The 12,224-nt window shown below is 46.3% G+C and overlaps 1 protein-coding gene across 1 annotated transcript in view; it reads left to right on the top strand.

Annotated features, from left to right (window-relative positions):
• The first annotated feature begins 6,502 nt into the window (after positions 1-6,502).
• IRF3 (interferon regulatory factor 3) overlaps positions 6,503-12,224 on the top strand; it is a 12,481-nt gene continuing 6,759 nt past the window's right edge. Inside the window, 6 exon segments of the mRNA XM_081165714.1 lie at positions 6,503-6,721; positions 6,723-6,804; positions 8,174-8,346; positions 10,977-11,151; positions 11,261-11,358; positions 11,517-11,571. Coding sequence (XP_081021840.1) covers positions 6,662-6,721; positions 6,723-6,804; positions 8,174-8,346; positions 10,977-11,151; positions 11,261-11,358; positions 11,517-11,571 — 643 coding nt within the window. The 5' untranslated portion in view covers positions 6,503-6,661.

Here is a 12,224-nt window from a genome sequence, read left to right as displayed (position 1 = left end):
GGAAATCATTGGCTAAACTACTGAGACCAGAGCTACCAATCCAATAGCAACGAAATAATCGGGCCAATGGCTTATCTAAGCAAGAAGGGGTGTATTTATTTATTTATTCCATTTCCTCTTACTCACTCTTAAGAACATAAGAAGAGTCCTGCGGAATCAGGCCAATGACCCATCTAGTCCAGCATCCTGTTCTCACTGCCTGTGGGAAACCAGTGAGTCGGACCCAAGCACCAGAATACACTCCCCTCCAGTGGTTTCCAGCAACTGCTGTTCAGAGGAATACTGCCACTGACCTTGGAGGCAGAGCAGAGCCATCATGACTAACAGCTATTTATTTACAGATAGGTAGCCGTGTTGGTCTGCCATAGTCAAAATAAAAAAAAAATCCTTCCTGTAGCACCTTAAAGACCAACTAAGTTAGTTCTTGGTATAAGCTTTCGTGTGTATGTGTGAAGAAGTGTGCATGCACATGAAAGCTTATACCAAGAACTAACTTAGTTGGTCTTTAAGGTGCTACAGGAAGCTATTTATTGAGAGCCTTTTCCTCCATGAGTTTGTCTAGCCCTCTTTTAAAGCCATCCAAGTTGGTAGCCATCACTGCCTGCTGTGGGAGCAAGCTGCATCATTTAATTGCCGTATTTTTTGCTCTATAAGACGCACCAGACCACAAGTTTTTGGAGGAGGAAAACAAGAAAAAAAAATATTTTGAATCTCAGAAGCCAGAACAGCAAGAGGGATTGCTGCGCAGTGAAAGCAGCAATCCCTCTTGCTGTTCTGGCTTCTGGGATAGCTGCGCAGCCTGCATTCGCTCCATAAGACGCACACACATTTCCCTTTACTTTTTAGGAGGGAAAAAGTGAGTCTTATAGAGCAAAAAATACGGTATTTGCTGCATGAAGAAGTACTTTCTTTTATCCGTCACGAATCTTCCAACGTTCAGCCTCCTTGGATGTCCGTGAGTTCGAGTATTATGAGAGAGGAAGAAAAAGTTTTTTCTCCACCTGCTTTTTCCATGCCATGCATCAATTCATAAATTTCTATGAACTATAAAGCCCCAAATGCTGCCAACTTTCCTCATAGGGGATTCTTCACCATAAGGGTTCCAGAGTGGGTTTACAATAATATAATAAAACCATATTAAAATCAGTTAAGACAGTTCACATCAGAGAAATAAGAGGAGGGTCCTATCAATATATCTCAGCTGTCAAAGGTCAGAGTTAAGAGGCAGTTCTTTAGCATATGAGGAAAGCTATTCATAAATGTGCCAAATGTACCTCTGTAGGGAAGGAATTTTACAACTTAGCAACTGAAGCAGAACCATCTTCTGGGTTACCCACCCCACCCCCCCAAAAGTCCTAGGGCAGTGGAACTACCAAGAGGGCCCCATCTGCCAATCTTAGCACTGAAGAGGTTCTTTAGGGAAGCAGTCTTCCAGATATATGTGGTCTAAGTCATTTAGGGCTGTAAACACTCATGTGAGCAACCGTGAATTGAACTGGCTGTCTTCACCTACTGCAGAAAACAAGACTTCAGTAGAAGGTTTGCTCCAAAAGAAAAGAAAAAAAACCACTCTAATTATGGTAAGTAGGGGGCATATTCCAGGAATCTCAGTACATGGAGATTATTAACCTCTTCCCATCTATGCCTCCTCCCCTGTAAATGACTACATCACACACCATTATTAGGCTTGAAACAAGCCTTCTATGTTAGGTTTCCTCATTAGGGTCTGAATTTGGGACCCTACAGTAACAATTTGTGTTCAGTAAAACTTGCACTTAGAAGCACAGATCTGGAGCCAAGCTATAACTAGGTTGACCCTGAGTTCCAGTTTAGTTTTACTGTGCAAGTGTTTCCAAATCCACTTCAGTGCCTCTTGTCATGAAAGCATAGACGCCTGGAATCACAAATGGAAAAAGACTGTTAGGAAGATTCTCTAGCCAGTTGGTTGTGTACTGGATCCATCTTGGGTTTTTTTGCTTAAAGAAATTAAACCACCCAACAATTTACAATCAATAATACAAAACATATGATGCCATCAGCAAATGTTGGACATTAGCACCCTCTGGTGTTACATCTTGGTAACGTCAAAAGAAATATTTGTGGTTGTGAAACATCTTTAGCAACAACATACTGTTTTTACATATAAAAACAAATAATAGAAGTATTTCCTGGAGAAGGAAGGCATCTGCTATGTCAAATCATTTTGTGCTTCTTCCATCCCCAGTCTCCAAACAGACCTAGGTTTCCCAGTCGTACAATACAGTCCTGTGTGTGTTATACTATTATTCCTTACATTTACATTTATACAGTGGTACCTTGGGTTACATACGCTTCAGGTTACATACGCTTCAGGTTGCAGACTCTGCTAACCCAGAAATAGTACCTCGAGTTAAGAACTTTGCTTCAGGATGAGAACAGAAATCGTGCTCCGGCAGCGTGGCTGCAGCAGGAGGCCCCATTAGCGAAAGTGTGCCCCAGGTTAAGAACAATTTCAGGTTAAGAACGGACCTCCGGAACAAATTAAGTTCTTAACCTGAGGTACCACTGTATTCCATCCCCTCTTAAGGAGTTCAAGGCAATACACATGGTTATTGCCACCATATACTCACAAAACAAACCTATGGTGTAGGTTACGCCAAGATACAGTGCATGGCCCAGGATCACCCAGTGAGCTTCATTGCTAAACAGAGATTTGTACCTGGGCCTTCACAGTTCTAGTCTCACATGCTATCTACTGCAATAGATTCAGTGGCTTAAATGTTGTTTACTCTCAAATAAGTGTGCATGATATCACTGTAGCCTTAAGGTGTGTTTCTGGGTTTTTAACAGCTGTACGGCAGGAAGGGATTTGGCTAGTGTGGTTTTACCTGCCCCTAAAAGTAATATGCTTAGATCCCTACATGTGTTCCCCATCGTAATGGCTATTCACTCAGCACTGTGTTTAGTCTTTGCACCTTCAACAGGTATCAGAAAACAAAGAATGTAACTTTTCATTTAAGGCAAAGTTTCTAGACCTCATGACAGTAGAGAAAAGCTTGGAAATGCGTAGGTTGTATCTGCTGCTGAAATTTCAAGGGTGGGTGTTTGGGGACGTCTTCTCCTATGGCTACTACTTCCTCTCCTTTATGTGTTTTACAGAAGCAGTTCCCTCTGTTCTCAGTTCCAATTTTGAACTGTTTTCAAGACATACACACGCGCACACACACACACACACACACACACACAGAGTGTGTGTGTAATGTGGGCGTACCCACAATCTTTTGGCTCTAGTGGGATAAAAATATATTTCCTCTGAAACACATCTCCATAAAATGCTTATCTGCTATCCAGCCAAAAACTTATTTATTAGTAGGATGGGTATTTTGCTTCTGTTCATACAAGCTTAGTGTTCTTTGTAATTAATTTATTTATTCTCTTACATTTATATACCAACTTTCCTCTAAGGAGCTCAAAGTAGCACACATGTTTTCTCCCTTTCTCAATCTAATCCTCACAAAAACCCTGCAAAGTTGGCTATGCTGAGTCCTGTGATTGGCCCAAGGTCATGGCTGAGCAGGGATTTGAACCCCAGTCTCTCAAACCCTGGCCTAGATTGACACTTTACACCACACTGGCTCTGTTTGTTTTTGTTTGTTTCTTAGGCAAAAGGTGGGGAAGAGTAAAGGATTCCGCTTCCCATAAGAGATTCCTGCCCTCTTAGAATCAAGGGCTGCTCAGCCCACCTACCCCTGACAACAGGACAAAAACAACAACAGGGTTTTCTGCTCTGAAAACAAATACCATAATACTAGCGACTGTGCTGTTGACAGCAGCCTGCTTCTCTGGGTCATTGCTTGTGCCCCGGGAGTGCCCAGGGCAACAGCTCCATCAAGAAAGAAGCTGAACTACTACTCTGCCAAGAGTGGGACAGTGCAACTGTGTTATTCTCCCAACCCAGAGGTCACTGGATCAAAACTGCTTCTGGTTTCTGGTGCCAGCTTTCTGCTTTACTGTGAAATCTCACAAAGCAAATTGTGGCCCTTCTTCTGGCTATTCAAACTGTCCCCTCCCACCACCGTCCATTTTAAAAGAACAAATTTTTGCCTTTCTCTGAAAACAAGGCACAGAGTGGAGCAAGGGCAAACAGCTTCCTGCTCTGTCAGCACAATGACCCAGCTGGGCACTTTCGTGTATTGTCAGCAGACTTGAAGGAGGAAATTCTAATTTCATTAGAATGACAGAGCATGGCAAAACAACAGGGAAGAAGAATCCACAGAATTAAAGAGATCTCATGGAAGTTAAGGTTCCCAGAAAACTGAACAGTTCTCGCTCTTATTGCTTTGTGCAGAGTGCAAATGTGTCTACATACCCTCCAACATTTAAAAGTTTGAGGAGAGCTGTGGCTCAATGGTAGAGCAGCTGCTTGATATACATACAGAAGGTCCCTGTGAGGTTGGGAGAGAGCCCTGTCTTAAATCCTGGAGAAGCTACTCCCTGTTAGTATCAACCATACTAAGCTAGATGGACTGATGATCTGACTTTGGTACAAGGCAGCTTCCCATGTTCTTTCCTAAGAGTCTGAAACCTTTCCCCCTTAGTGTCTTCCGCACAATCACATTGAGGGAGAGATTTGGGGTGCACCCCTGCCCCTGCCCCTGCTGTTGCATCTCCCACTGCCCTGTGGGTGTGGGCGAGGAATGTCTGTAAAGAGGAACCTTGCTGAACATAGCAGACTCGACCTATGATGTGCACAATCAGTTTCCCCAAAGGGTCAGCCAAAATCTACCCTCCTGTAATTTAAGCCCATTAGAGTAAGTGCTCCCAACTCTGGGTCGGCAGAGTACAGGTTTGACTTATTCTATGTGACAGCCATTCTCTGCTCCAGACCAAATGTACCCAGTTTTTATTCACCCTTTCCTAAGTGTGTGTTGTGTGCTTCCGAACATATTTTCTTAAGTTGTCTACAACCTTAAAGTGTTGCACTCAGAATTGAAGGCAGTATTCCAGATGAGATCACTTCAATAATCTGTCCTCTGTTGATTTAATAAACCTCAGTGCTTGCTCTTTAGGTTAAATATATTATTGCAAAAATCAACCCAAGTCTTGCAGATCCTTAAAGCCTCAACAAAACTCTCATGTCATAAACTACTTTACAAATGTCAATAAAGAGTATTGCCATTGATAATTCAGAGCTTAAATGTATGCAAAACGAACACGACATTTCAAAACAGGAATTGGTGTTAAAACATCAGCACTGCTGAGTAAATTCAGTGGAACAAGAAACCGTTGTCTGTATTCAGATCAAAATTATTCAACTTATTGAGAAGCTGGAGTTGTAATTTTGCAGTTTCATCCTGGAATTTCCATTTGAAGTTCCTCCAGAAATGTATTTCAGCAGCTGCAGGATGGAATATGACAAGCTATGTACTACGTGGCAAGGTATTGGTCCATGTATAGTAATTTAGCCGTGTGTCAACTAGAGATATGGTGGATTTGTTCTGTGAGATATGTATCTTACCTTTCCACCAAGTGGTGTCCAAGGTGATTGTTCCCCTGTGCAGCTGTCCTCCTACTCAGAGACTAAATAGTTAGAGACCAGAAGAATAAAACCTCTAGTAATTCACACAAATTGTAGTAAAGCAAGCACCTAATGCAAAATGCATAGACATAGACACATATGTACACACATACAAACCAGAAGGTGGTCATTAAAACCACTTGTAACAGAAAGAACATGAACCCGAGTTTGCTTATTTCCTCCTCTCTCCCAATCCATTTTCCTTTTGTGTCAAGACTTTTAAAAATTATAAGCTCAAGGACAGGGGCTGTCCTTTTTTTAGTGGTTAGTCACTGGGAGCCTTTTCTGGCTGAAAGGTGAAATAAAAATAATTTAAATAAATAAACAAAATAAGTTGCCTTCTGGTTTGAAGGAAGTCTTGTAAGTATCATCTGTCTCAAACCTTTCCTTTTAGATGAAGGTGGTTGGACACCTGTATATACAGATGTTCTCCAACCAGTGATACTCTTTCACCAGGAATATTCTCATACGTTGAGAGAGGTAAATCACAGATATTTGCAAGCTGCTCTGGGAGCTCTATTTCTGATAAATAATGCCCCCCCACACCCAATGCAGCAGAGGAACACATCCATAGCTTTGGAATTGTCACCATGTACAAAAAGAGGGGGGAGAACATACTGACAACCAAAACCATCTCAATTCCTGAAGCAGGATGGGTTTTAATGGGTTGGAGGGATATATTGCAATTAATATATCCTCTCCTGCCCATTAAAACCCATCCCACAAAGGTTATGGGCTCAGTACTGTGTTGGAATACAGATTTTGTGTTTTGTAGAGATTTTTTGAAGTTGTTGCCTGAGTCTTTCTGAAGTGGGGTGAGGAGGAGGAGGAAGCCAGATTACTTCTGGACTTGATCAAAAACCTAATTCCTGTGCTTTTAATTTTGCTGTCAGGGGTAGGACTTTGGAACTCTGCACAACTTGTCACACACGTGTGAGCCTGGAGGGATAGACTGCAATTAATATATCATCTCCTATTAAAACCTATCCTGCACCTGAAGGCGTTTTCTCTCTTTTGAAACGAACGAATCGAAAACGCAGGAACCCCACAAGAAAATCCCCTCTTTTCTGCGCGCCGCCGAGGGAGGAGGGGAATCAGGCGAAAATGGCTCTCGGGACTGAAAACCGAAAGCTACTTTCGCAATCACGTGGCGCCGCGGAGAAGGGCGAAGAGGCTGCGTTTTGCGGCTCGCCGGAGAGGAAGAACTAGTCTGGACGGGGGTCTCGGAACAAAAGCGATCCTGACAGGTGGGTGCTTGGTTGCGGGGGGCAACGAGGGGCTCCCTCCCCCGCACTCCGAAAGGAGATCCTTCCTGGACTTCCGCATTCCAGATCCCAAGCGGGAGACTTTTCAAGCTGGCCAAGCCGCAAACCCCGTTTCGCAGGGATCCCACAACTGCAGCTCAAGCCCCGTTGAGGCGCGTTTACTTGGAAGTAAATGCATGACTGCACGGAATTCAGCAACGCCGGTTTCGGTGGGACCGGCCTCTAGTTGCTATATTATTGGGTTACAGCCAAACCATGCAAACAGGCCCGTTGCGTGGGGCTTTTGCGGTCTTCCTTTCTTCTTGCTTATAAAATCATGGAATTTGTAGACTTGAGACCACGAGGGTCATCTAGCCCAACCCCTGCAATGAAGGGATCTTTGAGCTTAATCCAGCCCCGGACTCCTGGGAGGCGGCATTGCTGGGTTTGTTTCTGGCCTGATCCAGCAAGGGGCTCTTTGTGTTCCTGAAGATCGGAAGCACTTTGAAAAGGCCTCTAAAAAGATCAAGGATCAGAGTAACATTCTCCGTCTCTCTCAAACACACATACAATCGCTGTCAGCCATACTTAACGCTCTCCATCAAGGACAAGCTTTAAGATAAAGGTAAAGGGACCCCTGACCATTAGGTCCAGTCGTGGCCGACTCTGGGGTTGCAGCGCTCATCTTGCTTTATTGGCCGAGGGAGCCGGCGTACAGCTTCCGGGTCATGTGGCCAGCATGACTAAGCCGCTTCTGGCAAACCAGAGCAGCACACGGAAACGCCGTTTACCTTCCCACCGGAGCGGTACCTATTTATCTACTTGCACTTTGAGGTGCCTTCGAACTGCTAGGTTGGCAGGAGCAGGGACCGAGCAACGGGAGCTCACCCCGTCGCGGGGATTCGAACCACCGACCTTCTGATCGGCAAGCCCTAGGCTCTGTGGTTTAACCCACAGCACCACCTGCGTCCCCAAACTCCCCACCCGACCGCTTGAACATTGCTGAGGGACTTGGCGGACCACTTAATGATTTTTCTGCCTGTTGTAGCAAGTCGTATGCAGTCCTAGGGGCTGTATGGTTTTTAATTGTGTTTTTGCAGGTACCACCACCTGAATGAAGCTCATGGTTGTCTGCAAACTAGAGTCTGGGGTCCTGTGCTAAAGCACACAAACAAAATATCTCTCTCTCTCTCTCTCTCTCTCTCTCTCTCTCTCTCTCTCTCTCACACACACACACACACACACACACACAGCTTTTCTCTCCCTACACCCTTGCAGCTGTGTTGCAGTGACTCATTATCCTGCCACTCCCTTCTCTCCCCCCATCAGATTTCATTGTGACATCCTCCCCTTTACTCTCCTGCTCCCACAGTTTCCCCCATGGGTTCTCAAAGACCTCTCATCGTGCCCTGGCTAATGGAACAGTTGGACGCCCGGCGGTACCCGGGGCTGTCATGGCTGAACCCAGAACGGACCCTGTTCCGAGTGCCGTGGAAACATGGCTCACGGCAGAATATTTGCGACGAGGATTTCCAGCTTTTTGAGGTAATCTTGGAGTGTTTCCTTTGGTGTGTGTCCCACATCGCATCCCACTGCCCTGGCAGGCAGCCTTCCTCAACCTGATGCCCTTCAGCTGTTTTGAACTACAACTCCCATCATCCCAAGCCATGCTGGTTGGGCTGCTGGGAGTTGTAGTTCAAAATGTCTTCAGGGCGTCAAGTTGGGGAAAGCTGGGGAAGAGGTTTCCTTCGTGTTTTAACTGTAACGTTCTGGAATAGCTGTGGGAGGTGGGCGGGATGAATGGGGTTCAAGGGAGAGCAAAACAAATTATTACAACAGTGGTACCTTGTGTTACAGATGCTTCAGGTTACAGATTCCGCTAACCCAGAAATTGTACCTCAGGTTAAGAACTTTACCTCAGGATGAGAACAGAAATCACATGGCAGCAGCAGGAGGCCCCATTAGCTAAAGTGGTACCTCAGGTTTAGAACAGTTTCAGGTTAAGAACGGACCTCCAGAACGAATTAAGTTCTTAACCCGAGGTACCACTGTATTATTATTTACTGAACGAAGCAGCAGATGCTAGCTTGGTGTCAAGAAGGTCTCTGCCCTTCCTTCCCCAATGATCTTGCGTTGGCTTCCCCTCTGCCTTGCACCATCCACAAACAGAGATAGGATATTGGATCCCACGCGGCATTCGCTTCCCTCCCAAGATTTACTTTCAAAATATTTGGGGAGGGCGCCTCTGAGGATGGTTCAGAAACTTCAGCTAGTGCAGAATTCAGGTTGCTCACCGGAGCAAGACGGTTTGAGCATATTACACTGATCCTGGTCTGACTGCACTGGCTACCAATTACCGTATTTTTCGCTCTATAGGATGCACCGTACCACAAGACGCACTTAGTTTTTAGAGGGGGAAATAAAGAAAAAAAATATTATTTCCCTCCCCAGCCCCAAAGAGCAGCGGACAGGCTGCACGCAGCCTGTCCGCTTCTCCCAGAGCTTCTCGGGGCTGTGGGGGAAGTCCGGGCTTCCCCCCAGCCCCAAAGAGCAAAGAAGCCAAGACAGCAAGCGGGATGGCTTCTGCCATAGCCGCGGAACCTCTCCAGCCGGGAGCTAAACCTCTCCAGCACGGCTAAAGAAGCGTGGCTAAAGAAGCCAAGGCAGCAAGCGCGATCCATCCCGCTCACTGCCTTGGCTTCCTCTTTAGCCTTGTGCAACCTCTCCCAGCTATGGCAATTCCCCCACCTCCCGCAAAAGCCCACAGGAGCCACACACCCTTTAAGGAGCGCACGGCTCCTGCGGGCTTTTCTACGAGGGAGAAGGGACTGACTGGCAGCGTCAGTCCCTTGTCCCTCCTGGGGAAAAGCCCGCGAGAGCCGCGCGAAGCTTGTGTGCGGCTCTTGGGGGCTTTTCCTGCCTGCCTCCCCCCTGCATTTGCTCCATAGGACACACAGACTTACCCCCTTAGTTTTTAAGAGGGAAAAAGTGCGTCCTATGGAGAGAAAAATATGGAAGTTTCTGGGCCCAATTCAAAGTGCTGCTTTTGACCTATAAAGCCTTAAATGGCTCAGGACTGCAATGCCTCAAGGACCGCCTCTTTCCATATGAACCTACCCAGACCCTGAGATCATCTTCTGTGGCCCTCCTTCGTGTGCCCCCTCCCTGAAAGGTCTGGAGGGTGGCAACACGAGAACGGGGCCTTCTCTGCAGTGGCTCCCCCTCTGTGGAATGCTCTCCCCAGGGAATTCGCCTAGCGCCTTCATTATACACCTTTAGGCACCAAGCAAAAACATTCAATTTTAACCAGACCTTTGGTTGATCTGATTTAAAAAATAAAATAAAATAAAATGGGGGGGGCTATTGTTGTTTTTATTTTTATTAGGTATTTTGTGGTTTTATATCTTGATTTTATTCTGTGAAGCGCCTTTATACCCCCGGGTATATAAATTCAATAAATAATAATAATAATTTGTGGTGTAAAAGGTTACGGGATTTCAGCAGGCAATTACGGGATAACCACTGATTGGAAACGAAGCAGTGTGACTTCCTTGGGCCGCATCGTGAGCACAAATCACTCAGAATGTGCAGTAAAATCTGGAAGGACCTCCAGTTTTGTGGCAGGTCGGAGAGTCCTGGGGGCAGCTGACCTAAATCCATCTGTCAAGATGATACAAGGGTTGAAGGAGGGAAAGGGTTGACTGTGAGCCTTTCAGAAAGACTGTCTTTATGGGTGAGCAGGGTGCTATAGCTGGGCTTAGAAGTCTGCTGTGTGGGGGTATGAAACATCTGTAAAGGTAAAGGGACCCCTGACCATTAGGTCCAGTCGTGGCCCACTCTGGGGTTGCGGCGCTCATCTCGCTTTACTGGCCGAGGGAGCCGGCTTACAGCTTCCAGGTCATGTGGCCAGCATGACTAAGCCGCTTCTGGCAAACCAGAGCAGCGCACAGAAACGCCGTTTACCTCCTTGCTGGAGCAGTACCTATTTATCTACTTGCACAGGCATGCTTTCGAACTGCTAGGTTGGCAGGAGCAGGGACCGAGCGATGAGAGCTCACCCGTTGCGGGATTCGAACCGCCGATCTTCTGATCGACAAGTCCTAGGCTCTGTGGTTTAACCCACAGCGCCACCCGCGTCCCTATGAAATCTCCCTACCTAACTGCTTTCTTTCCAGGACTGGGCCATTGCCAGAGGCCGCCATCGCCCAGGCATTGACCAACGGACACCCTCCGAGTGGAAAAGGAACTTCCGCTCAGCCCTGAACCGGAAGGAGGGGATCCGCATGTTTCAGGATAACAGCACAGACTCCGAAGACCCCCACAAGGTGTTTGAAATCCTGCACGCCCCAAGTAGGTAGATCGGACAGAACAGAGGGCTTCCGATGGGGATCACTAGGCGAAAGATGCGAGGAGGAGCCAAGGATCAGACCGAGAATCTCCTCTGTTTGTAATCTTGTAGATCTGAATGACTCTGCCCAGGGGGCAGCAGTCGGTGATGTTTCGCCTACCCTGTCTGGGAGCACGGGACTGTGCGGAGACAGTTCTTCCCCTTCTCAGGTCAGTGCTTCTACTTTCCTTCCTGTCCCAGTCCCTGCAGTCATGGGATGGGGAAGTGGAAAGAAGAAGCAGAGCAGCCTGTAGGGGAGATGCCAGTGGGAGGAGGACAGGGAAAGAGGAATAAACAGCCTGTGAACCTTCTCTATTCTGTCCTTCAGGGCGATACCCTGGAGAGCATGCTGAGTTCCCTGGAATATTGCAGCCCCACAGAAGGTGAGTGATCAGGATACTGGAAAGGGATTGGTTTGGATGCTGCAGGAAATAGGTGAAGTATAAATGCATCAAATAAATAAATATAATAAAAACATGGAGAAGAAATGAAGGGGAAATTCTAAATCAAGCCACGTTCAACACTCAGGCCACCAAGCTTAGTTTACTTAGTTTTGCTTATTTGCTTATATAGATGCTCAGTTTTCTTGGAGACTCTGAACAGAGAATCTTGGGGGCCGGTGACCATATGCATAATGGACATTGTCCGTCCGTCCCCCACTCCAAAAAACACACCCTGGCACCCTTCTTCTGCATCTGCTCTTATATTAACTTTTGACACAGCTCCATCATTAGAGAGAACATGCAAGATTGTCTTCCATCTTTCTGCTGAGCAGCGTTACACTTCTTGTCCTTTTGAGTCAGCACTGGGATGGAGCTGGGAATGGTAAGCTGTACCCCCCTCCAAAGGTTGCTAGACTATAACACCCATCATGCTGAGCTATTGCCATGCTGGCAGGGGCTGGTGGGAACTGGAGTCCAACAACTGCGAGAGGGCAACAGGTTCCCCACTCTGTAGTCAAGTAATTAGGGGTTTCACATACCACTTTAATCTGGTTTTCACTGCATAGTTTTGTGCATATGTATTTTTTCTTTTT

The sequence above is a fragment of the Podarcis bocagei genome, assembly GCF_964188305.1.
Source record: "Podarcis bocagei genome assembly, chromosome: 13".
Classification (NCBI taxonomy): Eukaryota; Metazoa; Chordata; class Lepidosauria; order Squamata; family Lacertidae; genus Podarcis; species Podarcis bocagei.
The sequence above is the reverse complement of the archived record's forward strand: the minus strand, read 5'-3'. Positions and strand labels throughout refer to the sequence as shown.